Source organism: Gossypium hirsutum, chromosome A07, assembly GCF_007990345.1.
Source record: "Gossypium hirsutum isolate 1008001.06 chromosome A07, Gossypium_hirsutum_v2.1, whole genome shotgun sequence".
NCBI classification, from domain to species: domain Eukaryota; kingdom Viridiplantae; phylum Streptophyta; class Magnoliopsida; order Malvales; family Malvaceae; genus Gossypium; species Gossypium hirsutum.
The window spans coordinates 96794858-96819959 of NC_053430.1; the positions used below are offsets into that span (position 1 = coordinate 96794858).

Genomic DNA, 25102 nt, shown 5'->3' on the forward strand with positions numbered 1-25102 from the left:
GGGACTAAAATGATAGATATCCTAAAATTGCAAAGAAACAATGGAACAAAGACTCACACGGCTGCGTGCGGAGGCTGTGAGAGGGGCTTATACCGTATTACTAAGTTACATACTCGTGTAACTCACTGTGACCGTGTGCAAATCAAAAAAAATTCCCAAAACAAACCTAACAACGTGTAATGCATAATTTAATACCAGTCATATAGCATATCATGCTAAACAGTACAATATCAGTAAGAGAATCATATCAATCATGTAACATAACATGCTAAACAGTACAGTAATAGTAATAATTGTTTAATCAACATGCTTTAGTATAACAGGTTTGGAGAGAAGATTTTTATGTAATCGTTATTAACAATAGCAACCATGGCATGCTTACATGTAACCAATTTCATATCAATCACGATCATATAACCAATTAATCAATAATGAAGTCTGAATCATGATTTTAGGGCTCTAACATGCATAGAATGTTTTAAGGACTAAAATGATACATATCGCAAAATAATGGAAAAACAGTGGAATAGGGGCTCACACAGCTGTGGAGGAAGGCCGTGTGAGGGATTTAAACTGTGTTACTGAGTTATATGGCTGTGTAACTCACTGTGACTGTGTGCAAATTGAAAAAAAATCCCAAAACAAACCTAGCCACATGTAAGGCATAATTAAATACCAATCATGTAGCATATCATGCTAAACAGTACAATATCAGTAAGAGAATCATATCAATCATGTAGCATAGCACGCTAAACAGTACAGTAACAGTAACAGTAACAATTGTGTAATCAACATGTTTTAGTATAACAGTTTTGGAGATCCGATTTTCATGTAATCACTATTAACAATAGCAATCAAGGTATGCTTACATGCAACCAATTTCATACCAATCACAATCATATAATCAATTAATCAGGAATGAAGTCTTAATCATGATTTTAGGGCTCTAACAGGTAGGGAATTTCTCTGGGACTAAAATGATACATATCCCAAAATAGTGGAGATACAGTGTAGTAGGGGCACACACGGCTGTGTGGGGAGGCCGTGTGAGGGTGTTTAAACCGTGTTACTCAATTACATAGCTGTCTAACTCATTATGACCTAGTGCAAATCAAAAAATATTTTCCAAAACAAACCCAACCACGTGTAATGCGTAATTGAATAACAATCATGTAGCATATCATGCTAAACTGTACAATATCGGTAAGAGAAATCAATCATGTAACATAGCAAGGTAAACAGTACTATAACAGTAACAATTGTTTAATCAACATGCTTTAATATAATTGTTTTAGAGACACGATTTTCATGTAATCACTATTAACAATATCAATCAATGCATACTTACATGCAACAAATTTCATACCAATCAAGATCATATAATCAATTAATCAGGAGTGAAGTCTTAATCATGATTTTAGGGCTTTAACATGTAGGGAATTACTTAGGAACTAAAATGATACATAACCCAAAATAGGAGAGAAACAGTGGAATAGGGGCTCACAAGCCTGTGTGGGGAGACCTTGTAAGGGGTCTAAACCATGTTACTCAGTTACATAGCTATGTAACTTACTATGACCGTATGCAGATCGAAAAACATTTCCCAAAACAAAACCAACCACGTGTAAGGCATACTTGAATACCAATCATGTAGCATATCATGCTAAACAGTAAAATAATAGTAGCAGTAACACTTGTGTAATAAAAAATGCTTTAGTACAACAATTTTGGAGACACGATTTTCATGTAATCACTATTAACAATATCGATCAAGGCGTGTTTACATGCAACCAATTTCATACCAATCATGATCATATAATAAATTAATCAGGAACGAAAACTTAATCATGATTTTAGAGCTCTAACATATAGAGAATTACTCAGGGACTAATATGATATATATTACAAAATAGTGGAGAAAAAATGAAATATTGGCCCACACAGATGTGTGGGGAGGCCGTGTGAGGGGGTTTAAACCGTGTTACTCAGTTACATTGCTGTGTAACTCACTATGACCGTGTGCAAATCAAAAAACATTTCCCAAAATAAACCCAACCACGTGTAATGCATAATTAAATACCAATCATGTAGCATATCATGCTAAACAGGACAATATCGGTAAGAGAATAATATCAATAATGTAACATAGCAAGCTAAGCAGTACAGTAACAATAACAATTGTTTAATCAACATGCTTTAGTGTAACAGTTTTGGAGACACGATTTTCATGTAATCACTATTGACAATAGCAATTAAAGCATGCTTACACGCAACCAATTTCATATCAATCCCGATCATATAACCAATTAATCAAGAATGAAGTCTTAATCATAATTTTAGGACTTTAACATGTAGGGAATTACTCAGGGACTAAAATGAAACATATCGTAAAATAGTGGTGAAATAGTGGAATCAGGACTCACACGGCTGTGTGGGGAGGCCGTGAGAGTGGGTTTATACCGTGTTACTGAGTTACATGCCCGTGTAACTCACTATGACCGTGTGCAAATCAAAAAAAATTCCCAAAACAAACCCAACAATGTGAAATGCATAATTGAATATCAATCATGTATCATATCATGCTAAACAGTACAATATCAGTAAGCGAATCATATCAATCATGTAGCATAACATGCTAACCAGTATAGTAACAGTAACAATTGTTTAATCAACATGCTTTAGTATAATAGGTTTGGAGACAAGATTTTCATGTAATCACTATTAACAATAGCAATCAATGCATGCTTACATGCAACCAATTTCATGTCAATCACGATCATATAACTAATTAATCAGGAATGAAGTCTTAATTATGATTTTAGGGCTCTAACATGCATGGAAATATTCAGGGAGTAAAATGATACATATCAAAAAAATAATGGAGAAACAGTGGAATAAGGGCTCACACAGCTGTGTAGGAAGGCCGTGTGAAGGGTTTAAACTGTGTTACTGAGTTACACGGCTAACTCACTGTGACTGTGTGCAAACTGAAAAAAAATTCCCAAAACGAACCCAACCACATGTAATGCATAATTGAATACCAATCATATATCATATCATGCTAAACAGTATAATATCGGTAAGGGAATCATATCAATAGTGTTTCATAGTATGCTAAACAATACAGTAATAGTAATAGTAATAATTATGTAATCAACATGCTTTAGTATAACAGTTTTGGAGACACGATTTTCATGTAATCACTATTAACAATAGTAATCAAGGCATGCTTACTTGCAACCGATTTCATATCAATCACGATTATATAATCAATTAATCAGGAATGAAGTCTTAATCATAATTTTGGGGCTCTAATAGGTAGGGAATTACTCAGGGACTAAAATGATACATATCACAAAATAATGGAGAAACAGGGGAATAGGGGTTCACACGGTTGTATGGGGAGGCTGTGTGAGGGGATTTAGACCGTGTTACTCAGTTACATAGTTGTGTAACTCACTATGACCGTGTACAAATCGAAATTTTTTTTCCAAAACAAACCTAACCACATGTAATACATAATTAAATACCAATCATGTAGCATATCATGCTAAATAGTACAATATCGGTAAAAGATATCAATCATGTAACAAAGCAAGCTAAACAGTACAGTAACAGTAACAATTGTTTAATCAACGTGCTTTAGTATAACAGTTTTAGAGACACGATTTTCAAGTAATCACTACTGACAATAGCAATTAATGCATGCTTACATGCAACCAATTTCATAACAATCACGATCATATAACCAATTAATCAAGAATGAAGTCTTAATCATGATTTTAGAGCTCTAACATGTAGGGAATTACTCAGGGACTAAAATGATAGATATCCTAAAATTGTGAAGAAACAATGGAATAAGGACTCACACGGCTATGTGCGGAGGTCGTGAGAGGGGTTTATACCGTGTTTCTAAGTTACATACCTGTGTAACTCACTGTGACCGTGTGCAAATAAAAAAAATTCCCAAAACAAACCCAACAACGTGTAATGCATAATTTAATACCAGTCATTTAGCATATCATGCTAAACAGTACAATATCAATAAGAGAATCATATCAATCATGTAGCATAACATGCTAAACAGTACAGTAACAGTAACAATTGTTTAATCAACATGCTTTAGTATAACAGGTTTGGAGACACGATTTTCATGTAATCACTATTAATAATATCAATCAAGGCATGCTTACATGCAACCAATTTCATATCAATCACGATTATATAGCAATTAATCGGGAATGAAGTCTTAATCATGATTTTAGGGCTCTAACATGCATGGAATTATTCAGGGTCTAAAATGATACATATTGCAAAATAATGGAGAAACAGTGGAATAGGGACTCACACAGCTTTGTAGGAAGGCCGTGTGAGGGGTTTAAACTGTGTTACTGAGTTACACGGCTTTGTAACTCACTGTGACTGTGTGCAAATAGAAAAAAATTCCCAAAACAAACTTAACCACGTGTAAGGCATAATTGTATACCAATCATTTAGCATATCATGCTAAACAGTACAATATCGGTAAGAGAATCATATGAATCATGTAGTATAGCATCCTAAATAGTATAGTAACAGTAACCATTGTGTAATCAACATGCTTTAGTATAACAGTTTTGGAGACACGATTATCATGTAATCACTATTAACAATAGCAATCAAGGCATGCTTACATGCAATCAATTTCATACCAATCACGATCATATAATCAATTAATCAGGAATAAAGTCTTAATCATGATTTTAGGGCTCTAACTTGTAGGAAATTACTCAATGACTAAAATGATACATATCGAAAAATAGTTGAGAAACAGTGGAATATGGGCTCACATGGCTGCGTGAGGGGGTTTAGACCATGTTACTTAGTTACTTAGTTGTGTAACTCACTATGACCGTGTGCAAATCGAAAGACGTTGCCCAAAACAAACCCAACCACATGTAATACATAATTGAATACCAATCATGTAGCATATCATGCTAAACAGTATAATATCGGTAGGAGAAATCAATCATGTAACATAGCAGACTAAACAGTACAGTAATAGTAACAATTGTTTAATCAACATGCTTTAGTACAACAGTTTTCGTGACACAATTTTCATGTAATCATTATTGACAAAATCAATCAAAGCATGCTTCCGTGCATCCAATTTCATATCAATCACGATCATATAATCAATTAATCAAGAATGAAGTCTTAATCATCATTTTAGGGTTCTAACATGTAAGGAATTACTCAGGTACTAAAATGAAACATATCATAAAATAGTGGAGAAACAGTAGAACAAGAAGTCACATGGCTGTGTAAGGAGGCCGTGAGAGGGGGTTTATATCGTGTTATTGAGTTACATGCCCCTGTAACTCACTATGACTGTGTGCAAATCGAAAAACTTTTCCCAAAACAAACCGAACAACATGTAATTCATAATTGAATACCAATCATGTAGCATATCATGCTAAACAGTACAATATCAGTAAGAGAATCATATCAATCATGTAGCATAGCATGCTAAACAGTATAGTAATAGTTACAATTGTTTAATCAATATGCTTTAGTATAACAGTTTTGGAGACACGATTTTCATGTAATCGCTGTTAACAATAGCAATCAATGCATGCTTACATGCAACCAATTTCATATCAATCATGATCATATAATTAATTAATTAAGAATGAAGTCATAATCATGATTTTAGGGCTCTAACATGTAGGGAATTACTCAGGGACTAAAATGAAATATATTGCAAAATAGTGGAAAAATAGTGGAATAGTGCTCACACGGCTGTGTGGGAGGCCGTGAGGGGGAATTTAAACCGTGGTACTGATTTACATGGCTGTGTAACTCACTGTGACTGTGTGCAAATCGAAAAATTTCCCAAAACAAACCCAACCACATGCAATGCATAATTGAATACCAATCATGTACCATAGTATGCTAAACAGTACAATAACAGTAACAATTGTTTAACCAACATGCTTTAGTATAACAGTTTTGGAGGCACGATTTTCATGTATTAACAATAGCAATCAAGGCATGCTTACATATAACCAATTTCATATCAATCACGATCATATAATCAACTAACCAGGAATAAAGTCTTAATCATGATTTTATGGCTCTAACATGTAGGGAATTACTCAGGGACTAAAATGAAACATATCACAAAATAGTGGAGAAACAGTGGAATAGGGGCTCACATGGCTTTGTGGAGAGGCCGTATGAGGGGGTTTAAACTGTGTTACCTAATTACGTGGCTGTGTAACTCACTGTGATCGTGTGCAAATCGAAAAAATTTCTCAAAATAAACTTAACTACGTGTAATGCATAATTGAATACCAATCATGTAGCATATCATGCTAAACAGTATAATATTGGTAAGAGAATCATATCAATCATGTAGCATAGCATGCTATACAGTACAGCAACAGTAAAAATTGTTTAATCAACATGCTTTTGTATAACAGTTTTAGAGACATAATTTTCATGTAATCACTATTAACAATAGCAATCAAGGCATGATTACATGCAGTCAATTTCATATCAATCACGATCTTATAATCAATTAATCAAGAATGATGTCTTAATCATGATTTTAGGGCTACAACATGTAGGGAATTATTTAGGGACTAAAATGAAATATATTGTAAAATAGTGGAGAAATAGTGCAAATCAAAAAAGTTTTCCCAAAAGTGGCCACACGGCCGTGCACCATGCCGTGTAACCCTCTCTAGGTTGTGTGGCCCTACATTTACCCTAACGAGACAGTGGCACACGACCGTGCCAACCGCTCGTGTTCGGTACATGCTTGTGTGGGCATGTCATGGGGTCCACAACCCACACTCAATTTGCTTGAAAAATTAAAACGCACAGTGAAAAAGATATTTGCTTGAAAGCTAGGAAATGAGATTGCCTAACTCAAACTATCAAATTTCAATAATGTTAATGACTAAAAAAAGAAATATTTGATGTGATTATCCAAAACATAAATACACTCATAATTACATCGTAATTTTCTATTTCATGTTTGGTAGTATAAATTGTAATTACACAACTATATAATTTTAAATTCTAAAAAAATTTAATTATTATCAATAATACTTGAGAAAAAAACACTCTCAACAAGTAACAAAGCCTAATATCAAATAATCGTATTTAATACATTAATCCAAGAAAGTATTTGACATTACGATTACTAATAATAAGAAAAATAAACATAATGTGCAATTTTATCTAATTACTCTAGCATTCCATATTTATTGAGTTATTTTCGTTAATAAAAATTTAAAATTATTTAAATGAAATTAGTAAAAAACATATAAGTATATATTTTTAAAATAAAATATATATCCTAAAATTAAAATATTATTATATAAAAATAATTTTTAAATCTCGAATCATTATAATGGACATAGTTAGAAAGTCATAGAGTAAATGAAATGTTTTTAATTACTTCAATTGTCATCCTCTCCTTAAAAATAGGAGAGTGTAATTGGATGCTTTAATTACACTTAGTTCAGTGAGACCCGTTGATTATAGTAATTACTTAAACATGTCTCGCCTATATAATTACGAATAACTATACCAAAATTAAATTAGTAGATGAACCAATGGTAGAGCTAAGGGTCTCAACCTCCTCTAAAATGAAAAATTTTCTATTTAGGCTCATTTATAATTTATTAAAATTTAAATTAGTAATGATAAAATTTCACTTTGAACTCAAAGAATGATAAAAAATTAATTTAATCTTTTAAAATTATAAAAATATAAACTATTAAAATAATAAAATTATATTTTTACTGTCATAAAAATATATAATTTAATTTCTAACCCAAAACAAATTTTTTAGCTTCCATCTCAAAACATGTGGATACTAAAAGTTTTAAAATTAATATAAAAAAGGTGAAGCGAGTTTGAGTTATTTATGCGAATTTAAATAGGATTTGAGGTTGAATTCTGAATTTCTTTGCTAATGTATACAGAAGAAGCAATAAGATAAGGCCACATGGACACACTGCAAACAATAATTGAACCTAAAGTCCAATTTTGCATTTCTTGGAAAGAAATTTAAATCTTCACCTGAATTTCCCTTTTCAAGGAATTCAATGCCAAATATTGTATTTTAAAATAGAAAATATGTCCTCATAACAATTCATACAGTATATTAATAAAATATAAATGTTAGCATGTAAGTAAGTAAACCACATGATGATCCTTTCTATTTGCCTTCCAAAATCATGAAAAAGTTAAAATAAAGATCAAAACCCCAAATATTCCATTGAGACCATAACATTAAAAAGAAAAACGAAGATCAAGTGCATGTGGTTGTTGGTCCCTACTGAAAGCTGGGTTTTGTTTATGTGGACATTGAACCACAGCTCATATTCCCATTTCTGCCATTCAAAATACAGCTAAGACATTGTCCATTGCTTATGGCCCCCACTTTCTACAACCTATCACCCTTGATTTTATTGCCATCTTTAATCACCTCAACCTAGTTGTGATGATCATGTTCATGTTCATGATCATTTTCTTGTTTCAACTTTCAAAGTTGTATGTACTAAAATAATGGGTTTTTAACAAAGTTTCAAGACTTTCAATCTATTATATATATATATATTGAATTCATAGAGAAGCAAAGAGAAATAGTAGCCTACATTCCTCTTGACATTCTAGAAAATGGATGAAGTTGGCTCTCTTTTGATATCATTTTTATAGATTTCATTTTTGTTCAAAAGTCTCGACTTCTTATTTGGGATAAATTTGTATTTTCATAAAATGTTTATTAAAATATTTGTATTTCACAAATAATTAATGTATTATCTAAATTATTAATATATATTTTATTATGGTAATGTATTTTCATAAAAAAACTCAATGTGGCACTCGAATTATCAATATATATTTTATTATAGTACTTGATGTTAACAATGTTAGTGAATTGCTAAATTAACTAATGAAAATTCGATACGTAGAATATTTTTTTCAATTCATAAAGTCCACATAAATAATATAACATTATGTGTAAAATAAATTAAATTAAAAACAAATAACTATGGTTAATAAAAAAAAGAAGTAAATACTAAAGTTACATGAAAAATACTACTTTCATGGATAATAAAAAATATTATGTAAAAATCAATTAAAAATATCATTTTAAATTGAAAACTCTTCGAAGAAGATAACAACTTACTTGAATGGAGAAGATGGTGGTTTAATATTTGCTTCTTTCTTATTAATTAAAAAGAGCAGATATAATAAGAACCTATAATGAGATTAAAGTTTAAAAAAATTATAAAAGTTATATATAGTATTCTATTATATATTCATTTACTTTAATCTTTCCTTTCAAAAATTTCTTAAAACAAATTTTATTAAAAATCATAAAATTTATAAATTAATGAATTAATTGTAGATAAACCTATTATATTTTAGTTAAATTAATTAATTTTATTTCTATATTTATTAATTTTAAATAAATTAAAACGACATACTTAAATACAAAAAATTAATTAATGAAAGTTTCACATTTAGTTTTTTAAATTATAAAATATACTAATATCACGTGACTTTATTTTAAAATAGTTATTGATTTAGGTTTAATGATAAAAAAAACCTCTCCAATCCCTTAATTTTGAAAATGAGCAATTAAGGATAATTAATCACGGTGTTAATATCTTTAGTCAATTGTGCATAATTTTGATTGGTATAAAAACAAATTTAACCATTGATGTTTACATATTTTGTTACTTTGGTATTGATTCTAAAAAATTCAACAAATTTAACCTCAACATTTACACATTTACAAAAATATTTCGGGCAAAATTTGTTAAATCATGACCAAATTGATAGAATGTGTACAATATGATAGTTAAATTTGTTATTGTACCAGTTAAAATTATGTAAAATTGACTAAAAATATTAACTCTATGATTAATTGTCCTTAGTTGCTCGCTTTCGAAATTGACAAGGGTTAAATTGCTCCTTTTTTTAGAGAAACCAATTTACTCAATATTGAAATTGAAAGTAACTGAAGAAATTTTATTACCTAAGTTTAGCATATTTTTTATAATCAAATTATGTAATTATATAATAATTGCTAGTACAATCAAAATAGTTTACCTATTACATATAAATTAATTCCAAAGCCCAAAACTTATTACCCCTTTATTCATTACTCACAAGTATACAAAATAGTTGTCAAGTAATAAATTACAATGAAATAATTGTGTTGATAGAAACATATCGGGTGTTAAACTTACAAAGAAATTGGACTAACTACAATTAATAATTAAATAGCACAACTTAAATATTCAAATAAGTTAATTACTATTCTAAGATTATAAAGAAGATTTTTTATTAAATTAAATTAATCTAACAAAATAAAGAAAACAAAGTAAATTATTTATAGAGTAAATTGTGTTGATATTCTCAAAGATAGAAACGATGAAGTAATATTCAATTAATAAGAATTATTAATTTATTTTAATTATTAATAGATTTAGTGTTTATAATTAAGATGACCATCAAGATGTAGATACTTGAGTTGTATAGAGCTTATAGGTGTCTAGAGAATTCCTAAATTGGTGTGTGGCTTTAAGAATTAACTAAACCATTGATCATCACTATCATCAATTTCCCACTATCATAGTTGGTGTGTATCTTATAGGTAGCCTTACGATTGGTGTGTATCTTAGTGAGTTGGGTAACTATCCAATTAGATCGCTAAGGTTAAGCCAACATCTCATCGCACACTTTCTCAATTTATTTCTTAATTATGAAGATCAAATGGATAGTTAATCTAGCCATAATACTTACATTTAACATAATTCAATTATTAATCCATTAACCTACGATTCATTCACCACCACTTAGACAATTAGTTCATATCAAGAATCAAATCAACTATAATCAATAATAATATAAACATAAATAACGTGTAACACCCAAACCCCAATAAACCCAAAATTAAGAATGAATAACAGATTGAATTGAAAGAAACCGCAAGCTAATAGCCTATATTGGAAGAAACGGGAAAGCTAAAAACTGAATTGGACATGGTTGAGATTCAATTCTTGTTCGGTTAAGATGAAACTTGTCTGTTCCTTAGTAGGAGACATAATAATTAGTAATGGACAGTGCTCATGAGGTTGGTAATAGAGCGGGAAGGGCTATAAATAGTTGGGATATGGCTCTCAGGGTTGATTTTCTTTGCAATTTTGTTTCAGTTTCTCCCGTTCTTCATCTTCTTTGGTAGCTCAAAGAAGGTGTAGCCATGGAAGGCTCTATATAGAGCAGACTTCGTAAGGATAGAACTGGAAAAATAAGGGAATCAGCAAGTGTGTAACACCCCAGTTCTGGCGGATATAAAGTTCTGGCGGATATAAAGTTTTGGGTGTATAGCAGTAAACAGTCTGTCTATCGTGGTGTTAAGTAACCGCTACTTGAGTTAGTAAGAATTTGATTTCATGATATTCTACTATATTAAGGAAATGTTCGTGTTAAAAGATAAAAGGGAAATATGGGATGAGTATTCGCCAAAGGTATAGTATGTTTAGTTTGTATGGAATACTATGCTAGTTAGACTTTAAGTAATCTGGTTATAAACCAACTGTATAGTTTAGCCTGATAAGTCTAGTGAAGGGAACTTATTTATATTATCCCTCGAAAACTGTAGGCCAATAAAAAGGCAAGTTCTGATACGTATGACACTTGTTATATTCCACTAAGCAAGATGAGTCATATTTATATGTGAAAGTATGTTCTGAAAGGGGTTCTTCTTCCTCTTCCTTAAGTGGAAATTACTGATACCTTCCTTAAGTTTAGATGTATATCTTTATTGATAATCTAGAAGCTAAGGTTATGTTATGATCAATGGCTACTCTATTGATATGTAAGTATTATTATTCTGCATGTTAAATTCTAAAAGAGTAACTTTGTAAGAGGTGCATAAACAGTAAGATGTAAGTATAAGGCTTTGCATGGGAGTTGTTAGTGCTTGAATTGATGGTAAATTATATACGAATGAGTCTTAATGATGTTCTTATGTTCTGAAAGTAGTGGTTGTTACTAGTTCAAGATTAATATCTGGATCTGGAGTTTTGCACTACCGTTAGTAAGAATTAGATTAGTTATATACTGACTCCTGCATGTATATTGTTTATATCGAAAGATACCTATAGGAAATTAATTGAACTATGAATTTGAAACTATGAAAAGTATAGTATGTATATGGGTAGTGAATCTGATAATTTCAAGTATGTGATGGTTGGTGTATAAATACTGATACGTTGAAGTATGGTTGTAAGTATTATATATTTCTAGAATATATACAATGATATGTATGTTTTGTTGGATGTATGTTAGTGCATTAAAATGTTGGGCTTAGAGTGTGTCAGTGCATGAAAAGTCTGTAAAGTGAGTCTGTGTTCAGTCACCGCGATGGTATCTGATGAAATCCGTCATGACAAAAAACATGAATTCTAATATGAAACTCTGAAGGAAAGTCCATGGCCATGGCACTCTCTGAAAAAGAACTAAGGAATGGTGATTACCCAATGAGGTTCTCTATGTGTCCTAGAATGATGATGGGCAAACATCACGTATTGTGAGTTTAGGCAAATCCATATCGTAAACACGATAACTAAGAATAGCCTTTGTAGCGAACTTTAAAAGAAATGCCTTTGTGGCAAATTCTGAATGGAACGCCTTGGTGGCGTACTCTATATGATTGCCTGTATAGCGTGTTCTGTTAGGCCTATGTGGTGTAAATTGTTAGGGATGTCAGGTAAAATCTGAACCTGAATGTCTATCTCTATTGTAAGGTATGAGTAAATTCTTTTAGTTTTGTCATAATTAAAGCTAAGGTGAAATATTGATATGTTCTGGGTATGAGGGACTAAGTCTTAAAGGCTTTCCATGAAAAAGAGATGTGTATCTATATGTCAAGAAGGATATCCGTTATTATGATCTATAAATATGAAAAGTGAGGGGTATTTTATCTTCTTCTAAAATTATTTTGAATCAAAGTTAATGTTATCTTGAATTATGGGATTTTGATATATCACGTCATGGAATTTGTCAAAGTAGTCTATGCAATGATTTATCAGTAAGAATATGTGTGGTACTAAATCCGGATATGACTAAGTATGAATTGATAGTATTATATTCTATGTAAGTATTCACCAAGCATATATAAATATTCGTCCGTTATAAATGTCAGTGAATAACTGCTTGAAATAAGAATATGGGTTAAGGCATGGATTGTTGGAAGTGTTTTCTGAGGGTATATTTTGTTAAAAAAAGTATTAATAAAGATTAAGTATAATAAGGGTATGATAATTGGCATATATAGGAGTGATAAGACCGTATGGTATCAATCGAAGTAAATGATGCAGAGTAGTAGTTGACTCATAGAAATTCCTACAAGATTGCAAAGCATCCATCAAGGTATGGTTCATGAGTTCACTAAGTACTCTTGTACTTACAAAATTTGTTATTTCTTTTCAGGTAATTGAGAAAAAACTTCGCCTAAAGGGGTAACGCCAGGAGTGTGCTAAGATGGTGATGGAGTGGGCTATTATGCATATTAGTGGAGTTGTGGCATAGTCTAGAAATACGCCCTTCTAGTCTGTGATAAATAAATTTCCATTTTGTAATGATATAATTCGAGTCTGTTGTAATTAAATTTATTTTAAACATATCCCCTATTTATTGTGATAAGTTTTTTATTAAATTGCCACAGTACATGTTTAAGAAATAGGTAATTGTAAATTGTCATTGTTAATATGTGAGTTTTGTGTGGTAAAACCCAAACCTGAACTCGATGAATTAGGTCGGTAGAGAGCATTACAAGTTTGGTATTAGACCTTAATGAGTAGTTAAATCAAGAAAATCGTTAATTCTAGTATATGGACTAAATTAAAAAGGATAGAAAGTTTTTTTTTATTTCTAAATAAAAAAAAGAGGATAGCAAGTTAGGTAATAAATAGGGACTTATGTAGCAATTTGGCTTGACTCTAAAATCAACTAAACCAAAATTAATTTAGTGGCCAACATTTAAGTGAACCATTAGATTCCATTAATTGTTTTCATGAATGAATATTAACTATTGATATTTAATTTTTAAATTTTTTAATTAAATAAAAGTTATAATTATAAGCTAGTGGACGAGAGACACAATAGTTAGCTTCGTTAATTTCATCTCTTCTTGTAACACCCCCTAACCCCAAACCGTCGCCAGAATGAGGTTATGAGGCATTATCGGACATATCAGACAACTTACGAATAATTTACAATTAATATAACTTTCATAGTATAATATAATAATTAAGTCCCTATCTTGGACTCTCGAAGTTCAAACACGTATTAAAAGTAGAACGGGACTTGTTCGAGTATTCCAATTTTTTTTATAAAAATTTCGGCAGCATTTCTGCTTATTTTTACCTAAACCTCCTGCAAATTCAAACCAAAATCACCAACACCAATGTTTCACATTCATATAACTAATATTTATATCATTAACATAATTTTAACTTAATAACTATCATAGCATCATTCAAAATTGATTATAAACTTCATTCATTTAACAACTTAATGTTCATGTATCAAAATATCATGTACTTTCCTTACCATTTCATTTAACCATCTAAATCTTATAATTCATCCTTCACTACTCAAAGTAATATACATATTCAAGTGATTAAACAACACCTATGTACATGCCACCTTTACCCAAAAGAAAAATATACATCACCAAGTTTGTGTTGGAGTCGGGATTGTTCTGGATGTTGAGCCGGGACACTTGACTTCTACTATCCTGCGCACGGAAACAACCGTACGCTGAGTATGGATATACTCAGTGGTATTACTATAAATCAAGACTATTTAACATTAATAAATTACAAACATCAACCATAAATTTTATAATTATTTAAACTACTTTTATATATAATTATTTTACTTCATAAATCTTAAATTCATAATTCATTTTTCTCATACTAACTCAATTCATAATTTAATTCATACATTCTTTCTCGTATTTTTCAATAGTGCTAAAACAAATAATCTCATTTTCAAAATTTCATTTCAATTATTTACCCTATTAACAAAGCTCGGACTATGACAGATACGCGGATTTCCACCCAAACACACAAGAATGTCCAACCCAAACACACCCAGAATATTTTAAATCCTCCATAACACACCAGTAAGGCATTAAGTGCCTCTTCGGATAAATTGAAGTATATAATAACAGAAACATCTTTTCGGCCGAACTACAATCTCCTCATCACATCACAAATCCAATGGCATGCCATTTGTATCAAATCTAGTCCGACAAGTTAATAGGGTATTATTTTACTTTTTCTAATTTCAATTTAATTTACAGAAAAATTTTCAATACTCATTCAATTCAAATATCTATTATCTTAATTCATATACAAATTAATTTTCACACAAGTGTATACCATCAACACCATACAATTTTCACCATTTATTTATTTTTCAATCAATACACTTTTCAAATAATCACATACTTACCTCAAGTCTTACTTACCATACATAACAATTAAAATTTCAGCAATCAATAATAATTAAAATTTGAGTTATAGTAATACACACCGTAATTCTCCAGTTTTAGTCCTCGATGGCTTTCTCCTTTCCTTTCGATGCTGACGTTTCAGGTTCTTTGTTGGCTACGAAAATAATAGTAATTTATATTATTATTTACAGCATTAATTATAATAAATAATTAAATTTCTAAACAATTCCTACCTTATTCCCAATTTAATCCTAACTAAACTTAATTATTTTCTTAATCCAATTCACTCTCTTTTTCTATTCAAATTTTGTCTAAACTTATATTTAACTATAAAATTTCCAGCATATTTCCCTAATTTCGAAATTTCTTCAATTTAGTCCCTTCAACATAAAACTTATAGCCTAGTTTATAAATTTAATCCCTTAATCAATTCTAACTTAGAATTCATTCAATTAAATCCCTACTTCCATAATTTATCCAACATGAACCATATTTGAAAACATATAAACTCTTGAATTACAACTTAATTTCATCAAAACTTGTTTTAAAGCTTCTAAAATATCAAAATTAAGATAAAAGGACTTAATTAAGCTTACCAATTAAACTTGAAGCTTTAAAATCTCAATTTCCCTTTTTATTTTCTTTCCCTTTTTCTTCTCCTGTTTTCGTTTTGTTCCTTGCTTCGTTTCTGTTTCTTTTGTTTTGTTTTCCTTAATTCATTTTATGCTTTATTATTTTATTAACATAATATAATATTAATATCATATATTAAAATATCTTTTACTTTAATATTAAGTAAATTAATAATTATATAACAAGTGTACATATTTATATTATTACAAATGTCATTATCTAATTTGCTTATCAAATAAAAATCTCATGATTTAATTAATACAATTAATAATTATAAAATATCTTTATACTTAAATTATAAGTAATTAAATATTTAAATTACAATTGTACCAATACAATTCTTACACATGTATATTTTATTACCATACAATTTTCTTCTATTTAATTTATTTAATAATAATGCTAATAATAATAATCTAATATAAAACCATAATGTTAATTAATAATTATAATAATTTAATATAAAACCATAATAATAATCATTATAATATATAAAACCAAAAAAAATCTTTGATTTTATTTCACCAATATGCCGCCTCATTTGTAGTCAATGGCTTAATTGCCATTTTAATCCTTTTTATTTTCTATTGCTTTATAATTAAACTTTTACCCTTTATTCAATTTAATCATTTTTATTACTTACTCTAAATTAAGCTAAATTCACCTAATTAGATCCTAATTAGACACACCACTAAGCTCATAAATATTTTTAATAATTATTTTCGAAGTTATTTCACTAAGACGGAGGCCCTATAACTCACTTTTCTGGTGCCCGTGAATTTCGAGTTATTACACTTCTCTATTGGTTCTCTTAAGGAAATAAAAGAAAATTTTCTCCTAAAACATTTTCACCAATGTCGTAAGCTTCCAAGGCTAGATTGGTAAGTTTCTTTTTCAATTCACGGTGAATTATTAGATTTAAGTAGTTGTTACTCAAGACCCAAGTACTTTTTTGAAGAATTACTAATATTTAGTTAAGTTTTATTGATGGAATTCATGATCGATTAGTAAAAGAACAAAAGAACTTTGGATGAAATTGAGTTATAATATTAGTAAGGTAATGGGTGTTGTAAGAATAAGCTTGAATTTAAGCTTAAAGACTCTGAAATTATTGTTAAACATTAGGGACCAAACTGAATAAATTGAAAGATATTAGAAAATAATGTCAATGATTGGAAGTTAGAGGTACCTAGTAAAGAAATATAAAATCGATTTTTGATTTGATAAAGAGAACAAAGAATTACAAGCATTTCGGATATTAGAGCTTATAAAGACAAAAATGAATAAAAATGCATTCATGTCTATGTTGTTATGATCTATGTTTGCATTGCATGATTGATGAATTTTTTGTATTCATATTTTAGCTGAAGACGATGTAGGACCTTTACGGGACAAAAGGAAATCTAAATCCGTTGACGAATAATCACCTCTGATTTGTACTCTCATATTTCGAGTTCAATAAATAATTGTGTGTGTTTAACTTGTTAAGTGGACAAGGATAGTAAACTGTTGATGTAGATGTATTTGAAAGGTACGTATACACCTTAATATCCTATATGTGATCATTGGTATATTGATTGAAAATGTATATGATTGCTTAATAATAAATAATTATTAATAATGGAAATTTCCCTATTAACGTTGTTGAATAGAGTTGCGAGTATGGTTGACATGCCATAAGATCTGTTTTGATAGGTGAGAGATTCAGCGCTATGTGTATATATATATTGTGATAGTTATCTAATTCACTTGGGGTTGAGAACATAACACTAGCTCAAATTCTCTGAAGGTATGAGTGTATTCTGATGTGATTGGTGGGATTGGTGCATTTATGCCTGATCAGCATTTCGGTCTGTATATTGGTGTGATGGTAGATTGATCCGAGTATCTGTCCTTAAGCTCGATTATGTTAATAAGGATTAAAATGTAAAAATTATATGTTGAATGCTTATATTATTGAAATGTGATAATGATGTCTATATGATATATGACATTGTTATGGTAAAATAGATGCAAATACCCTAAGATGCATCGAAACTATGTGATTTGAAAACAAGTAAAATGTTGATATAAACATGATTCAATGTTAAATGGTTTTGAATCTTTTAAGGGTCTAATGGTTCTCAAGTGTATACATATTAATGATGATAATATTGAAATAGTTATTGATTATCATATTTAATCTTGTTATTTAGTTTGTTTATTTGATTCTATTCAACTAAATATACATTACTCAATATACGGTTATGTTTGTTTCCGTGCACAGGTCTTGGACGAGAGTAATAATAGATTAGAAGTCATAAAGCATCCAACTCGGTAGCTCTGCAAGAAAATCATTTTGTGCCTATTTTGTATGTATACATATGTTTCGATTAAATGGCATGTACCTAGGTTGGTTTGAGCATGTTGCTCACGTTAATGTTTTAGTACTTTTGGTATCATGGCCTACAATGTCTTGAGTGGTGAGTTTCGATCTTTCGTTTTAAAGATAATTATGCATGTTTATAAGTATTCAATTGCATAATTAATTTGATTATACATTGATGAAATGGATGTTAGGATTTGTTAGTGATTGAATGTGTTTCTATATGTTGGATTGATGATTTTGCATTGGTGTAACATTTAGGTATGTTTTAGGTACAATTTGGTATGGCTTAGATGCTTAAAAATGTGTATTTAGGGTCATTTTACCATTAAGTCTAGAGACAGTATGAACATCTCTCGAAACCATTAGAACAAAATTTACCATTTGGTGCTTAAGGTCTTGAAACTTACCAAGCAGATCTCAAGACAATTCCACTTAGGTCTCATGACAAAGTGGCCTTTGTCTCTAAACAAGGGCACATCGAAGATAAAATAGTTTTGTCCTATTTCAGGTCTAGAGACAATTCTTGTCTCGAAACAACCAAACATCGAAGCTGAAATAAGAAAACAGGAGAGGTTTCTCTCGAGATCAGTCTCTGGACTTGAAAGGTTTTATCTCAAGACATAGACCCTATGGTCTCTGACTGCCTCCGGGCGTACAAACATCCAGAGTGTAAATACTACAATTAAATTTATGAAACTGAGGCAGTATCCACAAGTATACGGGTCGGATTGTAATATACTTTACAACGAAATTGGTAAGTACTCAGAGGATCATACCCAAGGGAAGTGAGTACTAAATTAATATTAATCTAAACATAAATAAAAATAATTATTACTTTAGACAAATTATATTACAATAAAACATAAAGTGGAAAATAGTTTTGGGTTTTATTCTAAAATAAATAATCATGCAAAATAAAGTGAACACAGAAAACTAAGATGTAATTCAACCAAATCTAAGCATGGGTGATTAGCTCACTTCGGTGGTCATAATTAATTCCTATTTTAGGTCTTTACTCAATCAACTAGTCATTACCCTAGAAGAATCTATTGATCTCCCACTAAGCTAACAAGTCGGGAATAATTACTTATCTCTCAACCTCATAATCCAAATCGGACGGGGATAAAGGGTTCACAGATAAGTAATATCAATTTTGGGTTAATTCCCACCTAAATGACTTCTTAGGGTTGTCAAGCCTAGTGTTTAAGATTTTCCTATCTCAAATAGTTGATCCGCTAAGAAAACCCAACATAAAACTTAATTAATCACACGTCCACTCACTAATCCCCTATAAGAGGATTAGTTTCTCATAGATTTCATAAACAATGTAAAGTTGATAAAATAAATAAGCATTATAATCAAGAATAAAAGTTTAAGAAGAAATTCTGATTGTATTGAATATTTGAAGTGCAGAATTCCATAGAGTTTATGTTGAATCTACAAATCAACTCTTCTGATTAACACGAATGAAAATAACTGAAAATAAATCGTAAGTCTAAAAAGAACTAGAAACTGAAAACTAAACTAAAAAAATAAAAATTCTAAGTTACAAAAGAGGTCCTTTCTTAAGTGTCTTATGAGTCTATTTATAGTGTTAGGGTTCGTCGTCGTCATTAGCCTTAGGTCAATTGATGTTTTTATGTTAATTTCCATTGTGTAGACCAAAACACCCTTAGTTGGTAATTTCTTCCCATGTAGGGCCAGTGTCGTGACATCTAGTACCTGTGTCGCGACATTGAATGTAGTTTGCTTGGCTCAAGTTTAGATTCAAGGATGTGTCGCAATATTTATTGGCTGTGTAATGTCGCGACACCAAAGGTAGTTTTGGAATTTCAGCACTCTATTCACCATGTTGTGACATTGAACTTCCGTTTAGCAACATGGCTACTAGCCTCGAGCTCTCATACCTTTGAATGTTGTCTTGCACACTCACTAAGTACATTAATCTTCCTTTAGGCGTCTTTCGGCCCCTAAGGTCATAAAATGACTCAAATTACAATTTTTATTATATTAAAATTAAAATGGAAAAACTAAATAAAATATAGAAGTATTGTTTAAATTCAAGCTCCTTAAATATGAAAACTAGTTTAATCTGGTACAACGAATTACGATAGATCAAACTCCCCCACACTTAAGTCATCGCTTGGCTCAAGTTTAGATTCAGGGGTGTGTCGCGACACCGAAGGCAGTTTTGGAATTTTGGCACTCTATTTACTATGTTGTGACATTGAACTTCCATTTAGCAACATGGCAACCAGCCTTGAGCTCTCATACCTTTGAATGGTGTCTTGCTCACTCACTAAGTACCCTAAACCCTCCGTTTCAAGACATGAAAATTCCTGGCTCGAGACACTATGTTGAAATTTGATAAAAAAGAGTTAGATTCGAATCTCAACCACGTTATAACCTCCATACATCTTCTGAATACATAGCATGGGATTAATGTGCATGCATTGAATTAATTTGTGTGTATACACTGATAAATTATTTAATTGAATGTCATGTTACTTGTCATTCGTGATTGAGTCAGACTGAGTTGCTGTGACAACGTAATGTGATGTCAAACATTTGGATTTGACAACTGGGCTAGGTGTGAGGTGTCACACAATGTGCACGTCTTTTTTTGGATACTTTGCATTTCCTTTATATTTGCTCGCTCATTTTGCCTCCATTTGTGTATGATCGTGCGTTTCAAGCTCGAATTAACCTCAATAAAAGTCATAAACTCATTTTAAAATTATCTAATGCTAAAAAAAAAGAAATAAAAACTAGTAAAAATGCATAAAAGTAAATACAATCAACTCTCTCAATAATAGTAACCCTCTATAATAACATTTTGTTATAACAACCATGTTTATTCTAAAACCAAAGTTATTACATTTTATTTTTACATTATATAACAGCTTTCTTAGTGATAGCCACAAAGTATGAAATACATTATTTATTAATTAATTATTTATAATAGTTTTTTGTCTTAAATTTTAGTAAAATTAATTTTATTCTTAAGTGAATTAAAAATAATAAATTTTAATAAAGATATTATTTTTAAATTTTATATAAAATATTTATTAATCATATTTTATTAAATAAAAATAATATTTAATAAATAAAATTAATTTTATAAATTTTATTAAAGTGCAGTCTAAGTTTTATTAATTAATATTATTATTAACTTATTATAGTTATTAATTTGAAATTTTAAAAGTTTCAGAGATGATGTAAATCTTAAAAGTGCTATAGGTGCATCATATGTCTTTAACAAGCCTATAATAACCACTTCTTTAGAACATTAAAAATTTGGACAAACTGTTATATAGAAGATTTACTGAATGATGCAAAATTAGGTTAAATGGATTATACTTCACTCCAAAATCAGAAGTCTACTAAAATCTAAGTGAAAAGAGCAATTACATTTTGGATTATTCACTGCAATGCATTGTGGTATTTGCGAAGTTATTATTATCTCTACTGGTATAAGTTAACTGAGTGCCAGACACCCACTAGCATACTGCTGAAATTTACAGTTCCTAATGAAATCTGTCAATGGTGAATTATGGAAAGGCTCAATAAGCATCTCATACTCTTTCCACCATTGCATAAAACTGCTACCTTTCAAGAAAATTTCAGAAGACACTGCATATTTCTTGATTTGTTCCATAACATAGACCTCAAATTCCATCAGTTTCTGCCTCAAACACAGCCTCTCTGAGATCATACCAACATCAGCTGTCTTCAATGTTTTGCACCATTGCCGGGCTTCTTCGACATTAGCCCAAAAGCAAGAATCATCCGTTAGAATAACATCCACATTTTGTTTCTTGGTATCGATCCGAAATCTGCTTTGTTTCTCGTCTGCTTCAAGCCATTGCTCTAACTTGATATAATGATGTGATCTGCCATTAGTCACATAGTTGCTTCCACCATCTCTGTAGTAGTCAGCTATGTCGAGTGGCTCGACCATTCTCCGATAGGTTGTACCAGCATACAACCACCGTGATCGGAGGTAAACCAGTTGTTTCTGTGGTTTCCTCTCATTTTGTGCAACGACTTCTTTCCAGTATTTTGTGAGGAACTTCTTGTGCTTGATGATATCGCGATCCCGTCGACTGAGTTGCTTCTTGTAACAATCATAGTAACCTGTTTCATTAGCCTTAGCAACTTTCTTATACCATTCTAGTTCAGCCATTTTTATTTTTATGACATTTAATTTCTTTGCAGGGTCAAATGCTTTTCCCTTGTTGAACATACATATCTCTTCCAATTCCTCCAGTTTCTTGATCAACAGCTACTCCAATTCAATGCAAGTTCAGATCATAGACAGTATGTTACTCGGACTAGCGTATACATAATAAATAAAGATATGCATGAAGATCGAAACAAGTTTGTATGCATGAAGATCGAAACAAGTTTGATCTACCTGTTCATTTCGGATTCTAATTGCTTCTATTTGCAAAGTTGTTCCAGCTCGAAGTGAATTCAGAATTGGTTCATTAACCTGTGAGATACCTTTCCGGACTATCATCGACTCGAGTTGTTCAATAATCCTGCTGTAAACATTAATTGTCCATTCTTCATTACCGGTATCTTCCGTTTCTACTGCCATTAGTAGCTCAGAGACAGCTTCAGGGTTATCAGACCAAGTACATCCATCTTCACAACATAAAAGAAATGTACCAAAAGGCTTATAATCATCAGATTTTGAATCTAAATCCATGGAGTTAAGATCATGGGGAGCAATGAAAAGTCTTGGAATGGAATCTTTGCTTGTTGCAGCAACATGGAGGAAACAAGAATTCCATGGAGGATGTTGTGAAATGGCTTGTTGAAACCCTTTATCACCGACTAGCGGTGAGCCAAACGTGAGACAAAGGGGTCGTTTAGCCAACGATATATCGAGGCTTTCGAGCAGCCATAAGGTGAAGAGTGAAGCAACTGATCCTCCTAAAGAATGTCCAGTTACAATTAAGCTATTGGAATTCCTTCCACACTGCATCAATTAGAGATAGTAACTTGGAAATAATTAAAGCCTAGAATAGATGGCAAAACTTTGATTTATGATCATGTAGTTCCTCTACAACAGATTAATATTCACAGTCAACTTGCAAGACTTATAAAATTGAACTTATAACCAGTAAAAGTACCATAAAGACTCTGGTATTAAGGGTCGGATTGCATTTTGGTCTCTCTACTCAAAAAATGAGTAAATAGTCTCTTAACATCAGATCAAACAGTAAATAGTCATTCTATTAAAAATTTCATCCATTTCTACTGTTAAAAATTAGTCAATCAGCAACTCAGTTTTTAATAGTAAATGGATGAAGTTTTTAACAAAAAAGACCGGTCTATTTTTTATCTAAATATAGGAATTAATTTACCCATGTTTGAGTAAAAGAGGCAAAATGCAATCTAATTCTTCATAAAAAAGTTTCCATAGTACTTTTTGCAACTTATAACATGCTAGCTAGATTGCCTCTTGATTTTTCTTGAAGTACATGGATGGCCTTTAAGCGGAAAATTTAGAAAAATATAACCAATTTAAGAAGGACTATATAGAGCAAGAATTAAGGAATTAGAACGACACTAACCTCAGCTTTCAGTTGCAAGAGCTCATGAAAGTGATCAGCAAAGAGAGCAATTGCTGCTTTATGAATAGAGAAAGAGTTGCCATTGTTGCAGAGGAATTCAAAGACTGGAAAACTCTCCTTAAAAGCTGTAGAAGAAACCAGTTGTTTTGAATATTGAAGATGAGATTTGGTACAAATAGGAGAAGTGGTGAAAACAAGGATGTTAATATTAGCTTGTTGATAAGCTTTCCATTTTATTGATAACCCCAAATTTTGGAGCTCATTTAGATTGAATCCACCATAACAGTCTAAGATTTTAGCCCATGAAAGTTTGAGCAACCCAGAGCTGACCACGAAATTAGCAACCTCTAATCCACTGCAGAATCTGTAGTTTCAGAACACAAAATAAAGTTAAACAATCCATCAAAAACACAAGGAAAAAATAGGAATGAAAATTTAGTTACAATTGGTTCATCTTGCTTGCCATTGACTTGATCCTTGCTTAGTATAATGGGAAGAGAGACCTTTATTTGAGTGAGTAAATAAAATAATCATATTATATTAACTGAAGTCTACGGGTCTTGTCCTTTTGGGGTTTTCGTGGTCAAAGTTGAGCAGCTTCCTGGATGTTAAGTCCGGTAAAATGGCAATGTCCCCATCAACGAAAATGCTATGAAATTAGTCTGCAGTAAACGTTTGTTTTTCCATTCTAGTTTCTTTTGAGGGTCATAGTTTTGATCCCAACACTTTCTCTTGTATGCACAAATAAGTTTCAATTTGATGTGCTTTATGGTCTTCCAGTTCCATTTTTATTTTTAAAATAAAAAATTGAATTTGACTTTGGTGTTGTTTGGTAGAGATGAAGCAGTAAAAGTGTTATAGAAGTTTATGTATTTAGATTCAAATTGTATTTTACTCTTTTATTTATAAAAATAAATAAATTAATTTTTATATGTTAGATAAAAAATAATTCGATTCCAAAGTGTCATCTTTTATTAT

The 25102-nt window shown here is 30.8% G+C and overlaps 1 protein-coding gene across 1 annotated transcript; it reads right to left on the reverse strand.

Annotated features, from left to right (window-relative positions):
- Window positions 1-21869: 21869 nt before the first annotated feature.
- On the reverse strand, window positions 21870-24785 carry LOC107955573 (senescence-associated carboxylesterase 101). The gene is made up of 4 exons (XM_016891364.2): window positions 24568-24785; window positions 24125-24488; window positions 22957-23526; window positions 21870-22824 (listed from the first exon to the last, which is right to left on the reverse strand). The coding sequence occupies exons 1-4, from the start codon at window positions 24588-24590 to the stop codon at window positions 22018-22020; spliced, it is 1764 nt and encodes a 587-aa protein (XP_016746853.2). The 5' UTR covers window positions 24591-24785; the 3' UTR covers window positions 21870-22017.
- Between the last annotated feature and the right edge of the window lie 317 nt (window positions 24786-25102).

What these genes read in the sequence shown, in the direction of transcription:
- LOC107955573 (XM_016891364.2), bottom strand. Translation starts at nt 24,590, where the DNA reads ATGGCAAGCAAGATGAACCAATT. An exon ending in TCTTGCAACTGAAAGCTGAG is followed by an intron (nt 23,527 to 24,124) that starts GTTAGTGTCGTT and finishes TAATTGATGCAG; the next exon opens with TGTGGAAGGAATTCCAATAG. An exon ending in TTAGAATCCGAAATGAACAG is followed by an intron (nt 22,825 to 22,956) that starts GTAGATCAAACT and finishes GAATTGGAGTAG; the next exon opens with CTGTTGATCAAGAAACTGGA.